Source organism: Daphnia magna, linkage group LG4, assembly GCF_020631705.1.
Source record: "Daphnia magna isolate NIES linkage group LG4, ASM2063170v1.1, whole genome shotgun sequence".
Classification (NCBI taxonomy): Eukaryota; Metazoa; Arthropoda; class Branchiopoda; order Diplostraca; family Daphniidae; genus Daphnia; species Daphnia magna.
The window spans coordinates 13067059-13086630 of record NC_059185.1 but is presented as its reverse complement, the minus strand read 5'-3'; the positions used below and the strand labels follow the sequence as shown (position 1 = coordinate 13086630).

Sequence of the window (19572 nt, the reverse complement as noted above, 5' to 3'; positions counted from 1 at the left end):
TTCTATTTTACTTATTATAATCCATATAACTTATTTTAATAATTTATTTATGGTTTCATTTTTTTAAAAATTTTTCTGCGGAATTTTTTCCTGGGAAAATTTTTTTGCCGGAATATTTTCCGGTGAAAATTTTTTTGGCGGAATTTTTTTCCGGGGAAAATTTTTCAGCCAGATTTTTCAAAAAAAAAATTTTTCCATATCCTAAATATTTCTTCTAAAACACAAATTTAAGCAAAAAATAGCAAATATATCGCAAAATTGTCCATCTAGGATTAGATCCTTAGACCTTTGACTTCCCGTGCCAGTGCTCTACCACTGGGCTACTTCTCACATACTATGTAGGTATTTTTCTTCACCATAACACAATATCCACCTAGAGCCTAAAAATTTTTTTTCGAGTATCGACTTGAGGATTCATGGGCCATCCATGGCACAACGGACAGGCGATGGCCTGAGAACTTGACAGTGTAGCTCCCAGATCATTGTCCCCACTCCAAGTGATGGCGTGGTGGTCTGGGGAACCCGGCTCAGCTGCCCTGGGAACTTGACGGTGTATCTCCCAGATCCCTGCCCAAGCACCCCATTCCAAGTGGCCACGTGGTGGCCTGGCGAATGCGTCTTAGCTACCTTGGCAACTAGACAATGTATCGTTTGAAGGTCTGCCAGGTAGCCCACTCCAAGTGGACATGTGGTGAGCTACAAGTCGGGACTATTTAAGGACAACGCCCCTTTGTGAATGAAAGACAAATGTCAACACTCGGAATAAAAATAATATAACACGTAGACACTGTGAAAAGTAATGGAAAATTGTTTTCAAGTTTGATGATGAAATATATATTTTTTAACATCTAATGGCGATAAGAACAATATTTAGAGCAATTCACAATATTTATTCGAAACACAATTATATCACATTTATACTTCACATATTTTGGATGACTACTTTGTGGCAAATGAAATCATCCATGCCGACTACCAACATCCCGTCATGCAGTTGGCGCTTGAAAAATTTTCAACCAACTGCAAGGGAGTACCTACAGTACAAAATAATAAATGACTTGTCCATCAGCTTCTCGAGCTACATCTATTGGGCGATCCTTGATATAATGAGCTTTCAACAGGTAGGATTATTTACGGCTGATGCGATTATAGGTGGCATTATTGCATACACAATGAACCGACATTTTGGCGCGCATCCAACGAAAATTGTGCAATATTTACGACATAAATTAAATTTTCTTAATCGACAAAACCATACTTTAACAATCGTTCGGCAAAGTCTGTCATTACCGCTCGCATCCATAACAAATTGACTGCTTAGAGAAACATTTACAAGAATTCAAATCCGCTTTACGTTCAATTAGCTCGCGTGTCCTATCCTCGTGAACATATCCGGGAGAAAGAATTTATCAGCTGTCAATAAAAAAAAAAAAGAAAGCCCGATCTAAAAAAAAATAGACGCAAATTTTGACTATGACTCTGCTTGTTGTATCAACTGGTAAGATCTAGGAAATGACATCAACAATGGCCTCCCACTCTATTGCGACGGCAGCAAAAATGGTGCCAACGTATGGAAACGTGGCAATAGAAGAAAATACTGAAAGGCTGGGACGTATCTGAGCAATGGTGGAACTAATGCTTTTTTTAAAAGTGCATTTTAAGAGAGCTGGTCTCTTCAAAAAATAAAGGAAAAGGAAAATGATTGTAATAGCAAATCTCACAGCTGAAAGACTGGTTTCTCTAAACTCACGGCGCAATTACACATGCTAACAAAGGAGAAAATATCAAACAACTCACCCAAAATTGGAATAGAGAACTTATTTCATTTTAACATAGAAAAGCCATCGACAGACGTTTGGTTTGCAATAGGCGGTTAGTTTGTGGCTTTTGCACTCCCAAAATCAACACCACCGTATGGCAATCAGCTGATCGTTTTGTCTTTTCTTTTTTCACTTGTTAATAAAAACGTGCATGGTGAACTGGGTGAAGGAGCATTAAGCAAGTCTACAGATTGCTCAGCACCAATCCATAGACGACGTCGTTCACAATATTTTTTTTCCCACAATAAATGCAGCAACTGTTAAGACACATGACATTGCCACTACAAGACAGAGAACTCTAGCACTAGTCGAACTGATAACTCACACTGTATCCTTATCCAAGTATAAACAGAAATACAAGTACAGAGCAATGTGTAAACAAAGAATCGTCACGACCATGAAAACGCAACAAGTCGTTCAAGATCACCACGTTGACTAATATTTTGTTTTCTTCTGTCCGTACATGTAGTTGTAGGAAATACCAACAGCGATGCCAAATTTATTCCTTTTAGACCAAAAAAATAATAATAAACTTGATTCAAATGTAATTTATTGATATTTCATTAGTTAAATGCCCGGCAGATAGAAACATGTCAAACATGTCAAAGTACTTACGTGCAGCATCTCTGTCGTTTTCGCTATTCTTGCGATGACGTGTGGACTGGTGGATGCCGATCGCTATTGTCGTGATCGCACAGCTGGAACTCCGTACTGCGGGGTTGGACGTTGCAACTTGCAACTGCGAAGGCGGTTGTCATCAGGGAACCGAAGTGGGCAAAGCATCGTTGAATAACGCCACTGGCCCTAATGCGAAGGTTAAAACGTGACTGAATAGCATCCCAATAGAGAATTCCATGGGATGGGAGCTCTTCATGGCTCAAACAATGAATTTTATCAGCCAAAGACGATTCTAGTTGAGCAATCCAGCACAACCAATCTGCCGCTAATAACGAAGTAAATTTCTCTTCTGGTGATTTCCAATTTGATTTCTCTAACTAGAATTAAGCAAAAACAAACAAAGAATACAATTACGTTTTACCCACTTGCTCAGACTTCTAAATTGACTAGCTTTATTTGAATTAACTTGCCTTTGTATTTCTTTCTATTTTAAATTCCCTTTTACGTGATTCAGATAATGGAAGGCGTAAAGTATTTCGAACGCCAAATGAAACCAAATCGTCGTCAACTGCTATATAACGAATTTCGTAATATTTTGCGAATTCCAAAAAGGTGGAAACAATAAGCGGAACAAATTAAAATGAAAAAAGGAAGATTAATTTTCGTGTTACCATTTTAATTAGAAGAAGAATCGATGAACGTTGGTTGTGCAATCCCGGTCTAAAGTTATTTATCTTGTGAAGTTGGTTGGTCAAAATATTCACGAATATTTCTTTGGATTGAGCAAATCTCGTTAAAGCTCCACTAAACTTGTCGCCAGTTTTTCTTCAGCTTAATCTTTCCACATCTCTGAAAGTCTTTCACGAGTCTCTTTCCAGAACATCTTCGATGATTACCGCTAAAGTCGTCGTCCCAAGCGTGTCTGCCAGTCTTTCAACGAGCACCAGACTTTGGGAAGGCGTCATCTAAAATCAAAACAATCAATAACAAAAGACCAATTGGTGCAAAAAAGACCGCCCGTTCAACGTACTGACCACGAAACTCAAAAGGTGTTGAAGTAGAAAAACAGAGTTCTATTCAGTTCGTCGAGAAAGACACAGAACAAGTTCAGGATCGAACTTGTTCCAAAAGGATATGGCTAGTCGCACGTTTTGCAGGGAATTTAGACGCACATCTTGCTGCTGATTCATCATGCAGTCGAATCGCATAGCAGTCTCTTCCTGGATTATTCTGCACAGAAAAAGAACAACAATCAAGATAATTTGCTACACAAGACCTCCAAAACAAGGCAAACAACATAAAAAATTTAAACGATAGTTACATATTTTTGAGTTCCAATGACTTTGGGCGAGACACGTTCGCTTCCAGTTGAACATTTTAAGCCACCGGAACTGCCTTGGAATTCTGACTCTAATGCAAATGATAAAACAAGAATAATTAGGTTTGTGTGCCTGTTGAAACAACTTTTTTTTTTCGTGGTTTGTTTGCATTCATTTTGTTAGTTGAAAAGTTGAATGGCACTCGATGCAACAAGGAAAAAATTTGATGATGACATTTTCCATTTTTCTAGATGCCTTTTATTTCTCTATTAACTTGTTTTTACAGGAAATCTGGGGTCTTGTTGGTCAAGTCAATTAAACTCTCCACCAGCCCTAACAAACATCCATCGAATTCTGAACTCTTATCTCTGTTTAAAGGTGTAGCAGAATCTCTTCAATGTCCTTCTGGGAAAATTTGACGGCACGCCACTTCATTTGGGCTGGAAGGCGCTGATCGGGAGTCTCCAGTCATTCCAGTAATCAGTTAACAGATGACTTTATTTAACCTTGTAATTAACGCATTCATATTTCAAGGCATCCAGCTGAAACTTGTGCGCAGCAACGTAGATTTCGGGTTCCATCTTCGCCATCTTGTCCAAGGGTACTTTACCCGTGTAGATGAAACGCAAGACTTCCTGGAACACGTCAGGATCGACGTCTTTGACTTCCACACGCGTTGACGATTCACCTGGTGTCTTAAACAAAGCGGCTAAAACTGGGCTTCTGGAAGCAATGACCGTCTTGTTGACGTGGAATTCGCGGCCTCCGACAACAAGTGTAACATCACTTAAATTCATCTTTTTAAAGAGTTCTTCGATGGAGTTCTTTTTCTTCCTGCGGCGTATCCTTTTCTTTTTAGGGGGAACTTGCAGATCAAGTTGAGGTACGACGGTTTTGACATCCCGTGAAGCTCCTGGACAAGAAAATACGCCCGAGCCAGTTTCTTTCGACATCCACATTTCAATTTCGCAATAGATGCTGAAACTTCCATCTTTCTGTAGGCATTCGTTAAGAGTTTTTTTGTCCAGATGAAGAACTTCATGATATACTTTGGAACCTTTCGGTAAAACAGTCACTTTCGGGAGCAGCATCTCGCGTTTGATGTTTAAGAGCGACACTTTGACACGAACAGGTTCGTCCAAAACAGCAAGATCCGAGTGCGGCGTGTACGACTCCAGCAGAATTCTGAAGCCAGGACTATCTTCAGAAAATGTTAATGTCCACTTCAAACAAGGATTTCTTTTAGATGGGAAAAAAGACGTGGACGGAGATCCAAAAAATTCATTCAAGGATTCAAAACAAGCAACTCGAAGTTCCATTCGAAATCGACTTTATCGATTTCATACTCGGTACTACACAAATTTTGGGAAATCAAGGGCTTAACTGGTTCACTAGATGATGTTTTCTTTGAGACTTGGTTCATTGCTGATTGAGAAGAATCAGCAAGTGACTTGCTGAACGTCATCCAAGTGAAATGTTCAACTATTCGCTGTGAAGAGCAGAAGACGAATGAAGACGTTCGTGAGAAAGTGAGGGTTAGAAAAGTTCAAATTGTTGTGCAAATGTAGGGAGAAAATAGAGGAAGGATCCAAGCAGCTGGCAACGTTTGGAGAACGATGAATTTACACAGAAAAAAGGCAAAAACAACTAGGGAATAAAAACATTTTAGCATCTGTCAATAGGGGAATAGCAAGAGAACAGAAAGAAAAAGATTAAGAGGTTATAAACAGCAAGTATAGTTATTATTCATTTTAAGAAAGACATTTGCTACGTGGCACAAACATCATGGCCTCGACCTCGTTGCTAAAAAATTGTTTCTCTTGAAATACCCCACATTTACCTTTGCTTGAATGATGATCACTTTCAACGGCGTAGAACTAATGAAACTGCATCACATGGAATGTGAATTTAACTCAGAACGTGAACAAACAATCAAAGGGAAGCACCATAGCTAAATGAACTTATCAACCCTAACCTCCGTTGAAACTGCTGACGATTGAAGGGGAGGGGCTAGCAACGGTCGGCCATTTTCGATTTTCTTTCTTACCCTTCCTTTGTCCCTAACGCATCCGAGTGAAACCAAATCTGCCACCTGTTTGCCTCGGGTAATTCTCTCGATATCATTGGCCTATCCGCGAGGAAAATAAATGGCAACAGCCTCCGCCGACATCGTTTCATCCGTCTTTCCTACATAAGTTAACAACGGTGGATGGATTACTTTGATCAACTTTTCTTTGTATATTTTCGATTTCCTTGTTCCGCAGCACATCACAGTGAAATCATAACTGATAACAACAGAACACAGAACACAAACAACAGATAGAGAACAGACTCATTTTAGATCGCTTCTTGTAAGTCACTTTCATCAAACAATACAATCAATTTTTAAATCATGCTAGACATAAAACAGCATCAGGCAAAGAGCATTTCAATTAATTCGCACGACCAAATGAGTTTCTCTTTTTTCGCCTTTTTCCATCCATCGGTCGCCATCACAAGAGAAGCGAAACGCCGGAAATAATCAACGGCATACTTTTTCAAATGCATCGCTGGATGCGGCTGGGCGGCGAGTGCAAGCAGCTCCAAGCAATTGTCGGCGGACATCCTCTTCATCAAATGAGTTTCGCACTCGGCTTTCAACTGGTCCAGAAAATACTTGTCCGCCACCGCCAAAACACCGACTGCCATTTTGTCCAGCGTTCCAGGAGACATCTGGCCTGTGTACACGTAACGAAGGACTTCTTGGAAAACGTCAGGATCGACGTCTTGGATGTCTACGTTGTTCAACAATTTCTCTGCTGTTTCATGATTGAACATGGCGGCAAATACTTTGCTTCTTGCCGCTAGGATGATCTTGTGGCCATGAAAGACTCGCCCTCCGACATTTAAGTTAACGTCACTCAGTGTTTTGTTTTCTAAAAACTCTTCCAACTGCGTCAGAATCAACTGACTCCGACGAATGTCAGATGAATCTTTAGATGAATATAAACCCGATTTGGTTTTTAAAGTACTAATTTCGACAGTACAGTAGATGTTTAAGTTGTCTCTCGTTCCATTAAACTTTGGTTTCCTAAAATCTTGTTTATCGATGCTATACACCATGTCTTCGTCAGAGGAAATAAGATCGTTCGGAAAAACGGTCAGCTTTTCGGAAGGATAAAGCGATTCGCCTTTCTTGTTTGCAATCCTGGTGCTCACTTGAATGGGTTTAGCAATTTCGGAATACTGTGCACCTCGTTCCAAATGCAGTAGAATATCAATGAATAGGTTCGTATCACGGAGGCTAAGGGTCCAAGCACAATAATCTTCCGATAAAAAGCGGGGCGATTTGATAGAAGTGGTGGGATTGTCTAGAAACGCAAACTGAATGTTCCATTCGAAATTGGTTTTGGAAATCTCGGTCACCGTTGGACTCCAATCGTCGGGAAGTGACGGTCTGAACGTTGATTTTTTGATGAGCGTAACTCTTCCCACAACCATCTCATTCATTTCTGCTTGCTACGAGCAAATGATGGAGGTTGCCTAAGATGACGAAGCGCCGACTCGATCAAGAAATTTCTTTTTTGTGGGAGCAAAAAGTGACCGATGCTGAAAAAAACCTGAAAATGGGAAATAAAAAAGCAGGGAGCTGTTATCAGTGAACTGAATTATAACTGAGAGGAAACAAAAAATTTAGAATCATTGAAAAGTACAACGACACGGCGACGAATAGCAAATCCCAAACGATTGGCGAATGACTGAGACCAAAACAATCGTGTCGTTATATAGACAAGTACATCTCTCGGCCCGAAAGTTTTTGCTAATGTGAAAAATGGCGAACTATGCTCTAATTGTCCTTGGTGGTAGTAATCGGGTTGTGGTGTTTTAAAAAAATTATTTTTTTAATTACTTTATTCAGCGACTCCAAACGGAGAACTGTAATACGCTGAACTCCGATCGCACCTGCCACTGGACATTAAAGGTAGGTTGAACAAGTAGTACTGCGTCATTTTGTCCACCTCAGTCCTCACAAAGAGTCAATAAACAAACATTAGATTTTCTTGATAAATCCAAGTTGTTCAGTACAGGTAGCTTCCACAAGTTCACAAATATTTTCGTTTATCCAATTAATAATAAAAGAATACTCACGTGAAGACGGTGGAGTTCAGTTGGCAAAGGAGATTTCCATTTCCGGCGGCAGATCGAGATCGAGCAATGCCAACTTGATCTGACTGTTATTGATCTTCACAATCGCCACAAGAGTTTGATGATTCACCTGCACTGTCTTCCCACAAAGAAAGAAGTCACACATTTCCGAACGTTAAACCATTCATTTTCTAAAGAACATCAAGGTGTACTCGGATTTTATAAACTGGGACATAAACAAAAGCAAGATCTAAAACAGACTTACATAGACATACATTTTTTAAGACAGAAAAAATGCTTAAACGATCGGGCCAAACAACGTTCTTTAGCATTTCGGTAGAGGAATGTTGATCGAAAACAAGAAGATTTAGAAAAGAATACGAGATTAGCCCCAGAAACAAACCTCTGTTACAAATGATACAAAAATATAAGAAACTCTTGGATGCCATGAAAGACATTGGCTCCGTGGTCAAACAGTATGGCTTCGATCATTAGCCAACGAACTTGCCGTACCTGCTAGAAAATTGTGTGAATTCAATAGCTTTGAATGGCCTTCGTTTGATTGCTGAACACAAGGTGCAGAACTTGTTGCCAACTAATGAAACAGCAACAGAGCGAAGGGAATTTGACTCAGACACGGATCAACAGGTGAACAAACAGTCGGAGGACAGCACCAGAACTAAATGGATTTTCCGTCCGAGCATTCCAACTACTAACAATTTAGGGGAGGGACTAGCAAACGGTCGGCCATTTAATGAACGTCCCTTTCCCTTAGCGTACCTAAGCGAAAATATCAAAATTTTGCCAGCTGTTTGCCTCGGGTAACTGTCCCAGCCTCATTGGACGATCCATTACTAAATCTCCTGGATCCGTGAGAAAAATAAATTCCAACAGGCAGCCAGCCTCCGCAATTATGGATCCATCCGTGATTGCTATAGAATTTATTAACAGCGGCGAATGAAGAACTTGACTCATTTTTCTTTGTATTTATCGATTTTCTTTGTTCCCTTAACACAACACAGGAAATTTAACTTTAGCATAATACAAAAGAGATACAACCGATTTCAGAACTGAGTTCATGAAACAAATCGATTCCAGATTAATTTCTTACAGTTACAGCTATGAAAAACGGGATGATTTCATAAAAGGCGGAGGATATTCTAAAAACGGAAACGGAATGTTCCATTCGAGATCCGTTGTCGTGACCTCGCTAAGCGTTTGACACCAATTGTCACCAAATAGATGTCTAAATGTCTCTTCTGGTTGTGTGGTAAATGCTTTTTCAGCGCTTCGATTCATTTTCGTTTAGCACAAGAAATTCGGCAAATATTTTCCTCTTATGGAGTGATGATATGGACCGGAAGAGACCCAAGAAACTGTTGTCCATGAAAGCAAAACGTCTACCAATGTGGTGCGCAAAATCTGCAAATGGTAAAATGATAAATAATATACACGCTCTGACTAACATTCGTAACTAAATAACAACAAAGAGCACGAAGAAAAACTTTGATGAGGTCGTGGCATGGACAAACTATCCACGATGACAAGACGGTAAATGTTATGTGTTTGGGGAATGATGAGAGAACCGGGTGAAAAAGACTTAAAAGTTATAAACATCAGTCACATCTGTTGCAAGTAATGACTCTGATTCTAGGAAAGACATTAGCTACGTGGCACAAATGGCGTGGCCTCGACCTTGTTATTAGAAATTGGTTTTCCTTGAAATATTCCACATACCTTTCACTTTGAATGATGAACACTCTAAACGATGTTAACTAGTGAAACAACACCAGTGGGAAGAGAATCGGCCAGGCTAGGATCAAAACGTGAACAAACTACTCAAAGTGAAGCACCAGAACTAAATGAACTTTTTTCAATCTTCCCCTTTGAATTCCTGACGTTTTAAGGGTTGGGACTAGCAAAAGGTCGGCCATTTTGGATTTTCTTTCTCTCCCTTCCCTATCCTCTAACGCACATGAGTGGAAAAAAAAAAAAAAATCTGCCACCTGTTTGCCTCGGGTAACTGTCTCGATACCATTGGCCGATCCGTGAAGAAAATGAATGCCAACAGCCTCCTCCGACATCGGTTCATCCGTCCTTCCTGTTTGAGTTGTGAGTTGATAGCCACAGATGACATACACTTGATTTACTTATCAAGGTACACCTTTCTTTGTATTTTTCAATTTCCTTTTTCCTCTAACACAACTTTAGCAAAACACGAAAAAAATAACAACAACACAATTGTAAACAGCAATTTTTGAACATACCGATTCAATTCTTATCGATGACTTTCATCTGACAATGTTTTCTTACATCATGATAGACATGGAACAGCATCAGGCACATAGCATTTCGATCAATTCACAAAACAAAAGGGGTTTCTCTCGTTTCGCCTTTTCCCATCCATCGGTCGCTTTCACAAGAGCAGGAGAACGCCGGAGGAAATCAACTGCATACTTTTTCAAATGCGCCGCTGGATGAGGCTGATCGGCAAGTGCAAGCAACTCCCACGCAGTTGTCGGCGGACATCTTCTTCATCAAATGAGTTTCGCACTCGGCTTTCAACTGATCCAGAAAATACTTATCCGCCACCGCTAAAACACCGACAGCCTTTTTGTCTATCGTTCCAGAAGACATCCGGCCGGAATAGATGTAAACGAGTACCTCTTGGAACAAGTCTGGATCGACGTCTTGGATGTCTACGTTGTTCAACAATTTCTCTGCTGTTTCATGCTCAAACATGGCGGCAAATACTTTGCTTCTTGCTGCTAGAATGTTCTTGTGGGCGGGAAAAATTCGCCCTCTGACGTTCAAGTTGACGTCACTCAGCGTCTTGTTTTCTAAAAGTTCTTCTAGCTGTGTCTGAAGTAATTCATTATGACAAGTATTTGATGTAGATTTTGGCAAAGAGCCCGACTTGTTTCCCTTCAAAAGCCAAACTGCGACAGCGCAATAAATGGTAAAGTTGCCATCCTTTTCGTAGCAGTCGGATTTCCATAATTCTTCTTTATTGATTTGCAGGATATAACAAAAGATTTTGCCGGAACCATCCCATTTTATGTCAATCAGGGTCGTATTCGGGAAAAGTAGGTCTCCTTTCTTGTTTGCAATTCCAGCACGCACTCGAAAGCGATGGGTGATATTTAAATATTGCGTGCCGCGATATAAATTCACACCGATGTTGATGTTTAATGGGTCGTCACTGAGGTTAAGGGCCCACGAACAATATTCTCCCGATGAGACGGTAGATGATGTCAAAGCAGGCAGAGGATGTTGTGTGTAGGGAAGCTGAACATTCCACTCGAAATCAGTTTTGTTAATTTCGCTCGTCGTTTGACACCAGTTATCAGCAAGTGAAGGTGTGAACGACTCTCCTAATTGGATGGTACCCGTCTTCTTAACTATCTCATTCATTTTCGTTTGCGACGAAGAGTTTCGGTGAACGCTGCCTTTTTTCGAAGTGATGAAACGAAGAGGACTCGACCGAGAAACTTTGGTTTTCAAGAGCAAAAAGTGAACTGATGTAAGCAAAACCTGAAATTTGGAAAACCAAAACCAAGGAACTGTAACGATAAGAGCTAGATGTCAACTGCGAAGAATAAGAAAGTAAGACTCTTGCATTTTGCCATGGTCAGCTATCCACAATGACAAGACGACGCATTTCAGCGAAACAATCAGAAACGATTGATTTCCGAATAACTGACAGCTAATCGTTTGGCCAATGAAGAACCTCCAGCAGCATGCTCCAGCGGCGGCAACGATTAAATCGTAATTAAAGTTTCATATCTGCTTTCTGGGAATAGCTTTCTGGCCAAACAGTTGCAGGAAAACTGGCCCTTTACTCGGTCCTTTTCCTACAATTCAAAGGCGTATCGTCTTGAATGCGCAGATTTCTATAATCTTCTAGTCATCGTGAGTATCCACACTAAACGGGAATGCCTGCCCAGTTTGCTATGCATACGCAAATTAGCTTTTTGCAATCGGTTAACAATCACCAAATGTCACTCAGTTCTCTGCACCTTCTTTGCCTCCCCCTGCAATCGTAAATAACATTCACGTTCCATAATTTTTTTAACTGTTCGATAAATCAAGATAAATCACCGAGCAATTCTTTCCTCGATTTCTCTGCATTTTCCGTTTGAAATGTTCACTGCTTCATCTGTAAATGCAATGAGGATATTTGGTAATCAACTGTTCCACCACAGACATCCTCCTGCCACTGTAGGAGCACTGACAACTGGACGAATTGCAACTGGAAATGAATCCATGTGGAGTCCCACTTTTAGTTAGACTATTAGTGCCTTGAAAAAGGAGTAAGGGTTTGCTATGACGGCCATCATGGATCATTTTCTCTCCTATCCCTCTTGCTTTGACATACCTGATTGTCCCTTTCGATCCTAAAGGAAAGAACGAGTGTTTTTTTAATTTTTTTTTATTTTACGTTGCGCAATTCAATTGGAGTGCAACAGATAACGGGTTCCAATAAAATTCACCTTGGAACCTTACCCCAAGTGAAGTTAAGGGGTCCTACAATAGTCGAAAAACGGCTTCATATTCATTTCAGTAAACACGCCACTACTATACAACACGCAATTTTCATGAAGCATCATGAAAACAGTTCTAAATATACATGTCGAAGCAAAAATACTCTCAAAGAAAAATGCCGGTCGCATATGGTGATGTGACGTACATGAAAAATTGTAATTGGACCCCAGGACCGACGTATACGATAAGGTGACAATTAAGCCCGTTGCGTTGCAAAGCGTATTTACACGCAGTGCATTGCTAGGCCACCAACGATGGCTGGGCTTACATTTCAAACGCGGACATTTAAGTTAAGGCTATAGGTTTTTGGTATACAAACGCCGGACGGCAAGTCGACATAACCCACATAGCAACGGGTAATCTTTAAGACATCCAAAGGATATCCGGTAGTCCAAAAGACATCCCGGACTAAAAAAAGATGTCCTTAGGATGTCTTGTTAGGGATATTTTGGTACAAGGACATGCCTGACAAAAAAAAGATGTCTTTAAGATGTCCCGTCAGGCCTACTTTTGGGACAAGACAAAAGAAGACTAAAAAAGGATGTCTTGAAGACGCCCTGTCGGGGATACTTTAGGCCAAGGGCATGCCAGACCAAAAAAAGATGTCTTTTGGATGTCTTGTTGGGGATACTTTGGGACAGGGACATGACTGACAAAAAAAAGATGTCTATAAGATGTCCCGTTATGCCTACTATTGGGACAAGACAAAAAAAGACTAGAAAAGGATGTCTTTAAGATGTCCTGCCGGGGATACTTTAGGCCAAGGGCATGCCAGACCAAAAAAGATGTCTTTTGGATGCCTTGTTGGGGATACTTTGGGACAGGGACATGAATGACAAAAAAAGATGTCTATAAGATGTCCCGTCAGGCCTACTATTGGGACAAGACAAAAAAAGACTAGAAAAGGATGTCTTTAAGATGTCCTGCCGGGGATACTTTAGGACAAGGGCATGACAGAACAAAAAAAGATGTCTTTTAGATGTACTGTCAAGAATACTTTTGGACAAGGCCTTTTCGGACTACAAACAGATGTCTTAAAGATGTCCTGTCGGGGATACTTTAGGACAAGGGCATGCCAGACCAAAAAAATATGTCTTTTGGATGTCTTGTCGGGGATACTTTGGGACAGGGACCTGCCTGACAAAATAAAGATGGACATATGGAGAAAGCAATTAAGGACAATATAAAGACGTCTTAAAGATGTCCTCTAAGGGATAGTTATGGACAAAGCAATTTAGGACTATATAGAGATGTCTTTAAGATGTCCTATAAGGGACATTTATGGAGAAAGCAATTAAGGACAATATAAAGATGTCCTTAAGATGTCCTGTAAGGAATACTTATGGACAAAGAAATTAAGGACAATATAAAAATGTCTTTAAGATGTCCTATAAGAGATAATTATGGACGAAGTAATTGAGGACTATATAGAGATGTCATTAAGATGTCCGGTAGGGGACAGTTATGGACAAAGAAATTAAGGACTATATAAAGAAGTCTTTAAGATGTCCTCTTAGAGATAGTTATAAACAAAGGAATTTAGGACTATATAGAGATTACTTTAAGATGTCCTGTAGGGGACACTTATAGCCAAAGCAATTTGGGACTATATAGAGATGTCTTTAAGATGTCCGTCCAGGACTACCTTTGGATAAAGCTGTCGAAGACTAAAAAAGAAATTCTTAAATAAATCCATGAGCAAGACTAAGTCGGGACTTGACAATGATACTACCTAAGTAACAAATCCATAGGTCAGTTCAATAAGTACTTTGATTTCATTGTTTATGTACTTAAGTGGCATAATGGTTAGGATACTGAGCCAAGAATTCAGAGGTCCGCAGTTCGAATCCAACAATCTACGTAAAAAAAATATCTTGTCTTAATACAGTTTAAAAATATATGTCAAAGCGTCTTAAACATGTTGTAATATAATAAATATGTGCAGATGAATTAAGAACTGACAAAAGGACCAATTAAAAAATAAGCCAACAATCCCGCAAACATTGCGAAATTTTTTTGTGATGACAAACAGATGGCTTTAAGAAGTCATAAAGATATCATTAAGATGTCATCAGAAAGATGACCAAAGGATTTCTTTGTAAATTTCGAAAAATGTCGTTAGGTCTTCTTGAGGAAGTCTTTAGGCTTATCGGAAGACATGTAAAAGACGGCACAAGAATGCCTTTAAGACGGCGGCAAGATGTCGTAAGAACGTCTTTAGGAAGTCTTTGAGCTAATCTGAAAGACATCCTAAAAATAGTACTTGTCCCGGTCAATTGGGACACAAGTAAGGAGTCTTTAAGAAAGCTCAAAGACATCATTTGGACATCCCCACTCGGGACAACTGGACATCTTCAAGACGTCTTAAAGACAGCCCGGTGCTGTGTGGGAAATATAACATTTAACTTATATATCGTGTTCACATTAGACAACAATGTATCGGATAAATTTGCCTATCGATAACTGTAATCTACGAAGCGTTATTGAATGTGTGAGACAATTGCAACACACGGCTGAAGGTGAACCAGATCGAACAAAGGAAATGTGTTTTGTTTTTACCCATGCGCAAATCTTAATCTCCATCCCGAGATAAGTCACCCACAGCCATCTCCTTCCAATCGCAATGACGTATAGAGAAGATAAGGTCTGCTGCTTCACCTGGCTCTTTATCCTGTACCTATAACTTCAACGTGAATTCGAGTCCAGTGTAGTGGACAAAGCGCTCCCTTGCCAATCAGCACATCGCCCCATAGGCACTAGTTCACGCCTAAAACCCACTTAACCCATTCTCTTAAAAAGAGTGAAAATTATAGCGGCAGTTGTCACTGGATTGGGGATAGTTTCTAGTGTGTAAAGTCACCAACATAACAACAACAAAGAATGTCATCGAGCAAAAGTGGTGCCAAAGGTGGTGGCAAGTTCACTCACAAATTGTACTTTGATCCTAGAGCCGATCAATCAGACACTGGTGGCTATTGGATTACAGATGACCAACTTCGCCAAAAATTGGCAAACTTAATTAACACCGAAGAAAGGATCCAAAAGGTCTCCGTCTACAGCAATCCGCTTTCTTCGTGGCAAGCAACGAACGGACTGCTTTATCACGCGTTTATTGTAATGGAAACGAACGATTGGTGGTGGTCGATCGAGAAAAACACTGAAGACATCACGATTCAACGCTCGAAGAACCTCGAGAGTGTTCGTGACATGTACCAAAGGACGAAACGGACGACTGGTTGGACTTCGTCGACAAAAATCAGGGAGAATGAAACAACCGTAGGCGGTAATACAACAATCAAAGAACTTATCAACTACATTTGGAGGAAAGATTGTTTAAACAACGTTTACCATCTTCTTGATGAAAACTGTAAAAAATTTGCTGCTATGGTTTTTGATCGCATCAAATCACCAAACAATGATCAAGTCTATTTTGACGAGGCTGCCGATCAACCCCGATCTACAACAAGTAGTTGCTACATGAGCGTGGACAAAGTGTTCAGCGAAGTGCAACGTTTAAGCGCTTCAGAGACTTTTACTCAATTAGAGATTTATAAAGTGCCATTAAGTTCATGGAAAATCCCAGATTTTTATGTGCCAGGCTTTTTGGCTTTCCTCTTTATACAAATATCTGAATTCTTTTCGCATCATTACTTTGGGATTTTTGAAACGGACGAGGGAACTTACTGGTCGTTTGAACGATTACCGACTCGTTTCACCATTCAGCGAGCCAGAAATAAAGACATCCTTTTGAAAGAATGTCAACGGAATTCACGCGACACTTTGCTCTCCAAAACAAAGTTGGTAAAGTCAGATGTTGCCGTGAGGCAAAATATGAATGCAGTATTGGACTTTATCTGGAAAAAGGACAACATGGACATATTTTATATGCCCGCAGAATTGTGTGGCTTGATAGCTTTGCAAATCTACGATCAATTGAAAAGGAAAAATGTCTTTCTTTCAAGCACAACTAACACTAATGCAATAAAATTTGCACTGTCCCAGAAATTCTTTAGCAACAACTGAGCTTTAATACAAACTATGAGCTGTTCCTAATTTTTCTTTTACTCCAATTGTTGTGACTTTTAGAAAATGAAATAATTATCCAATAAAAATGCCCCACCGCAAAGGAAATGCAACATTTGTGCTAAACTGGTGAAGAATGGTATTTCCTACCTTAATGTGCATTGTGATAGCTACTCTTCCAGTCATGACGTTTTTCCATACTGATTAGGGCTAAATCACTGGATCTTTAAGGACGTCCACCATCCTCTGTTATTCTGATATTCACTAATTGCTGCCAGTCTGCAAAGTAACAAGGAAAATAAGTATAACGTTCCTCATTTTGGAAGCATTTGGATCCATATAAGGCCTGTTTGCCAACCAGAAGGATTTCAAAGGGAGATTTTGAATAGAAAACAAGTCATTGAATTGAATGACGAGAACAATATCTCGCGTTGGGTTTTAACGCAATTGACGAACCTGATCGTCCAATACACAGCAAGACACACGAGCCAGTTATTCAAATCTAGTAGGATTCTTAAATAAACACTTTCAACAATGTTAGAACAAGTCGTTAACTACTGAAACAGCCACACACGAAAGGCCAAACTGTGTTCCACTTCACCTGAAGGGAAGCACTAGCACTAAATGAATTTTAAATCTTAGTTTTTCTTAGTTTTCTTAGCTTCTGACATATTTCTAGGGGAAGGACTAGCAAAGGTCGGCCATTTCATTTCTCTCCCTTCCCTTTTCTAAATCGCACTTCAATGAAAATTAACAAACCTCCGACACGTTTTGCTTCAGGTCATTGCCATCCCTTCTCTCAATGTCACCGGCTGATCCGTTCCTGATTGTACTCCGTCCGTGAGGAAAATGCCAGTTCTGCCAAGCATTTGCGTGTTCGTACGTAGTAGGTCCATTCGTCTTTTATCCCTATCGGAATTAAGGCGGATGACGTGATTGGTTCACTTTTCTTTGTATTCTTTTCGATTTCTTGGTTTCTCAATCACAGCACAAAATATAAAATTTCGTCATGATACAAATAATACACAACTAAAAAAAAAAGAGTAGAGATAAGAAACAGACCGATTCTGGATTAATATCTTGCAGATTTCATCCAAAGACATGGTAATGCCGTTTTGTTAGTTCTTATAATGCACGTACAAACCTGCGAACTTGTCTGGAGTCATGCAGCACAGGTGGTATTCGTGTTGTGCGTATCATCTCTGTCTCGTTTGATCCGATCACGAAATTGACCCGATAAAACTTTCTCTTCCAATACCATTCCTTTTCTTTTAGAAATCAAGATGGATTTTGGCTTCCGGTGGTGAAGATGCTGTTGCCGCGCTTGCCATCCATCAGATCAACTATATCTGCCATCTATGAACAGACATTGACTTACATTTTGTAAATAGAAAAAGGCTAGAACAACTGGGGAAAATCATCTTTAGCATTCCGTGAGGGGAATGGTGATCGGGAACAACAAATTGGAAGAAGAATAAGAGACCAGCAACAAACCCACTGTTACAAGATATACAATTTTTCGATTCCATGAAAGACATTTCTTGCGTAGTCAAATAGAAAAGCCTCTGCCATTAGCCAAGAGACTTCCTAGAGAACGCACATGGAAGACAATTGACTAGACGATGATCTAAACGTGTATGAACGTCTAAAGTGAAACACCCTTACTGAAAGTACACTTCCAATCTTACGCTGACGGGCCCTTACAGTTGCTGACGTTTGAAGGGGAGAGACTAGCAAACGGTCGGCCATTTTGGATTTCCTTTCTCTCCCTTCCTTTTCTTTAACGTACCAAGGCGAAAACAACCAAATCTACCACCTGTTTGCCTCAGGTAACTGCTTCGGTGTCATTTGCCTCCGTCCTTGAAGTAAATGTCAACAGGCATCCAGGCTCGCAGACATTGCGGTTCATTTGTCATACGTATCTAAATTATTACAACAAAGGCGAATGAAAATTATGACTCATTTTTCTTTGTATTTTTCCTATTTCCTTGTTCTCCAATCACAACATTGAAGATGTAACTTTGGCATAATGTAAATGACACACCAAAACTAGACCAACAATTCTGGAACAGATCGATTCTAGATTAATTTCGTCCAACAGTACGGCGATTTCTCATCTAATGCTAGAAAGCTAACAGCAGAAATAAAAAGTCTCGATTTCCTTTGCTTTGTTTTTATTAATTTAAAATTTTATCTTGGTAATTTTTGGATGTGAAATATTTCCATTTTTGGTTATATAAATCATTGTCGTTATCGTCGTATTACCGTGTGCTTATCTACATGTAGTCATCAACGAATATGCGCCTCTGCTCGTATCGATGATCAAGTATCCCCCCCCCCTTTTTATTTTCTATTTGTATATGTCTTATATTTTTTTTACTGCTCCCCTAAGCAGGAGACGTTTCTGCTATTTTAAATCCATGATCTAACCTTCTGTTGATTCCGTCAATTGCCTTTCGACAAAATGACCTGAATAAACCAGGTTAATTATTTCTTATGTAAACCACCTTTTTTTGTAGTTTATTTCTACGCATTTTGAATTTTCTGCAAACAAACCGACAAGTGTTTACATTTCTTTAAAAACCTGTTAATGTCAGCCCAATATATGAGGCAGTTGACTGGGAACAACAAAGTTTTCAAATTATCAGCTGGGATTTTTCCGTTGACCAATCCACTTATCTTGACGTGTGTTGACGCTGTTTGGTCCAATCTTTTAAACAGCGATTTTCAACTACGTATGAAATAAGGGCTGATTTAAAGGCTTTAATTGCAGTCATGGACGATGGACTGGACGTGGACCGGTGGACGAGCCATCAGCCGTTGCAACTTGGTCTCCGCGAGACGGTCTCGAAGGGTCGAGACCGTCACCCGTACATCCCAGTGGGACTATCCCGGCCCTCTGATTGGCTCTCTCCCTCTCCTCACCCTATAGCCCCTCCACCCCTTCTGCTTGTGGTGTGTGGCCTGTGGGGCTGTGGCGTGTGTGGAGTAGTCGGGCTGCCGCCTTCATTTGTTTGTTTTTCATGTTTATTTATTTATGATTATTTATGTTTATATTTATTGTTTCTAACTTACTATTTTGTTAATAAACTATTTGTATCTTCGTTATATCGTTTTAAATT

At 39.9% G+C, this 19572-nt stretch overlaps 4 protein-coding genes and 2 long non-coding RNA genes across 8 annotated transcripts; 1 reads left to right on the top strand and 5 right to left on the bottom strand.

The window, feature by feature from the left end:
• Positions 1-810: 810 nt before the first annotated feature.
• LOC123471479 lies at positions 811-2746 on the bottom strand. Its single transcript, XR_006645982.1, has 3 exons — positions 2436-2746; positions 1798-2325; positions 811-1034 (listed from the first exon to the last, which is right to left on the bottom strand). It is a non-coding gene; the product is annotated as an uncharacterized LOC123471479 (long non-coding RNA).
• A 1149-nt stretch (positions 2747-3895) lies between these two features.
• Positions 3896-5708, bottom strand: LOC123471476 (speckle-type POZ protein-like). 2 transcript variants are annotated; one of them, XM_045172841.1, is made up of 2 exons: positions 5598-5708; positions 3896-4954 (listed from the first exon to the last, which is right to left on the bottom strand). In XM_045172841.1, the coding sequence occupies exon 2, from the start codon at positions 4846-4848 to the stop codon at positions 4255-4257; it is 594 nt and encodes a 197-aa protein (XP_045028776.1). In that variant the 5' UTR covers positions 4849-4954; positions 5598-5708; the 3' UTR covers positions 3896-4254. The 2 variants fall into 2 exon arrangements, with proteins under 2 accessions (XP_045028776.1, XP_045028775.1); XM_045172840.1 differs by having other exon boundaries at positions 3896-4996; positions 5598-5703.
• Positions 5709-5971: 263 nt separating this feature from the next.
• LOC123466494 (speckle-type POZ protein B-like) lies at positions 5972-8670 on the bottom strand. Of its 2 annotated transcripts, XM_045172837.1 has the most exons (3): positions 8396-8670; positions 7886-8021; positions 5972-7356 (listed from the first exon to the last, which is right to left on the bottom strand). In XM_045172837.1, exon 3 carries the CDS (start codon positions 7244-7246, stop codon positions 6170-6172), a length of 1077 nt encoding a protein of 358 aa, XP_045028772.1. In that variant the 5' UTR covers positions 7247-7356; positions 7886-8021; positions 8396-8670; the 3' UTR covers positions 5972-6169. The 2 variants fall into 2 exon arrangements, with proteins under 2 accessions (XP_045028772.1, XP_045028773.1); XM_045172838.1 differs by lacking the exons at positions 7886-8021; positions 8396-8670 and adding an exon at positions 7647-7867.
• A 178-nt stretch (positions 8671-8848) lies between these two features.
• LOC123471477 lies at positions 8849-9841 on the bottom strand. Its single transcript, XR_006645971.1, has 2 exons — positions 9620-9841; positions 8849-9304 (listed from the first exon to the last, which is right to left on the bottom strand). It is a non-coding gene; the product is annotated as an uncharacterized LOC123471477 (long non-coding RNA).
• A 194-nt stretch (positions 9842-10035) lies between these two features.
• LOC116920279 (speckle-type POZ protein B) lies at positions 10036-18734 on the bottom strand. Its single transcript, XM_045172831.1, is given in 4 exon segments — positions 10036-10389; positions 10391-11416; positions 16601-16729; positions 17210-18734. Coding segments are annotated over 3 exon segments (1233 nt in total). The 5' UTR covers positions 16637-16729; positions 17210-18734; the 3' UTR covers positions 10036-10218.
• On the top strand, positions 15006-16480 carry LOC123471475. Its single transcript, XM_045172832.1, has one exon. The coding sequence runs from the start codon at positions 15308-15310 to the stop codon at positions 16448-16450; it is 1143 nt and encodes a 380-aa protein (XP_045028767.1). The 5' UTR covers positions 15006-15307; the 3' UTR covers positions 16451-16480.
• Positions 18735-19572: the final 838 nt, after the last annotated feature.

What these genes read in the sequence shown, in the direction of transcription:
- LOC123471476 (XM_045172841.1), bottom strand. Translation starts at nt 4,848, where the DNA reads ATGCTGCTCCCGAAAGTGACTGTTTTACCGAAAGGTTCCAAAGTATAT.
- LOC123466494 (XM_045172837.1), bottom strand. Translation starts at nt 7,246, where the DNA reads ATGAATGAGATGGTTGTGGGAAGAGTTACGCTCATCAAAAAATCAACG.
- LOC123471475 (XM_045172832.1), top strand. Translation starts at nt 15,308, where the DNA reads ATGTCATCGAGCAAAAGTGGTGCCAAAGGTGGTGGCAAGTTCACTCAC.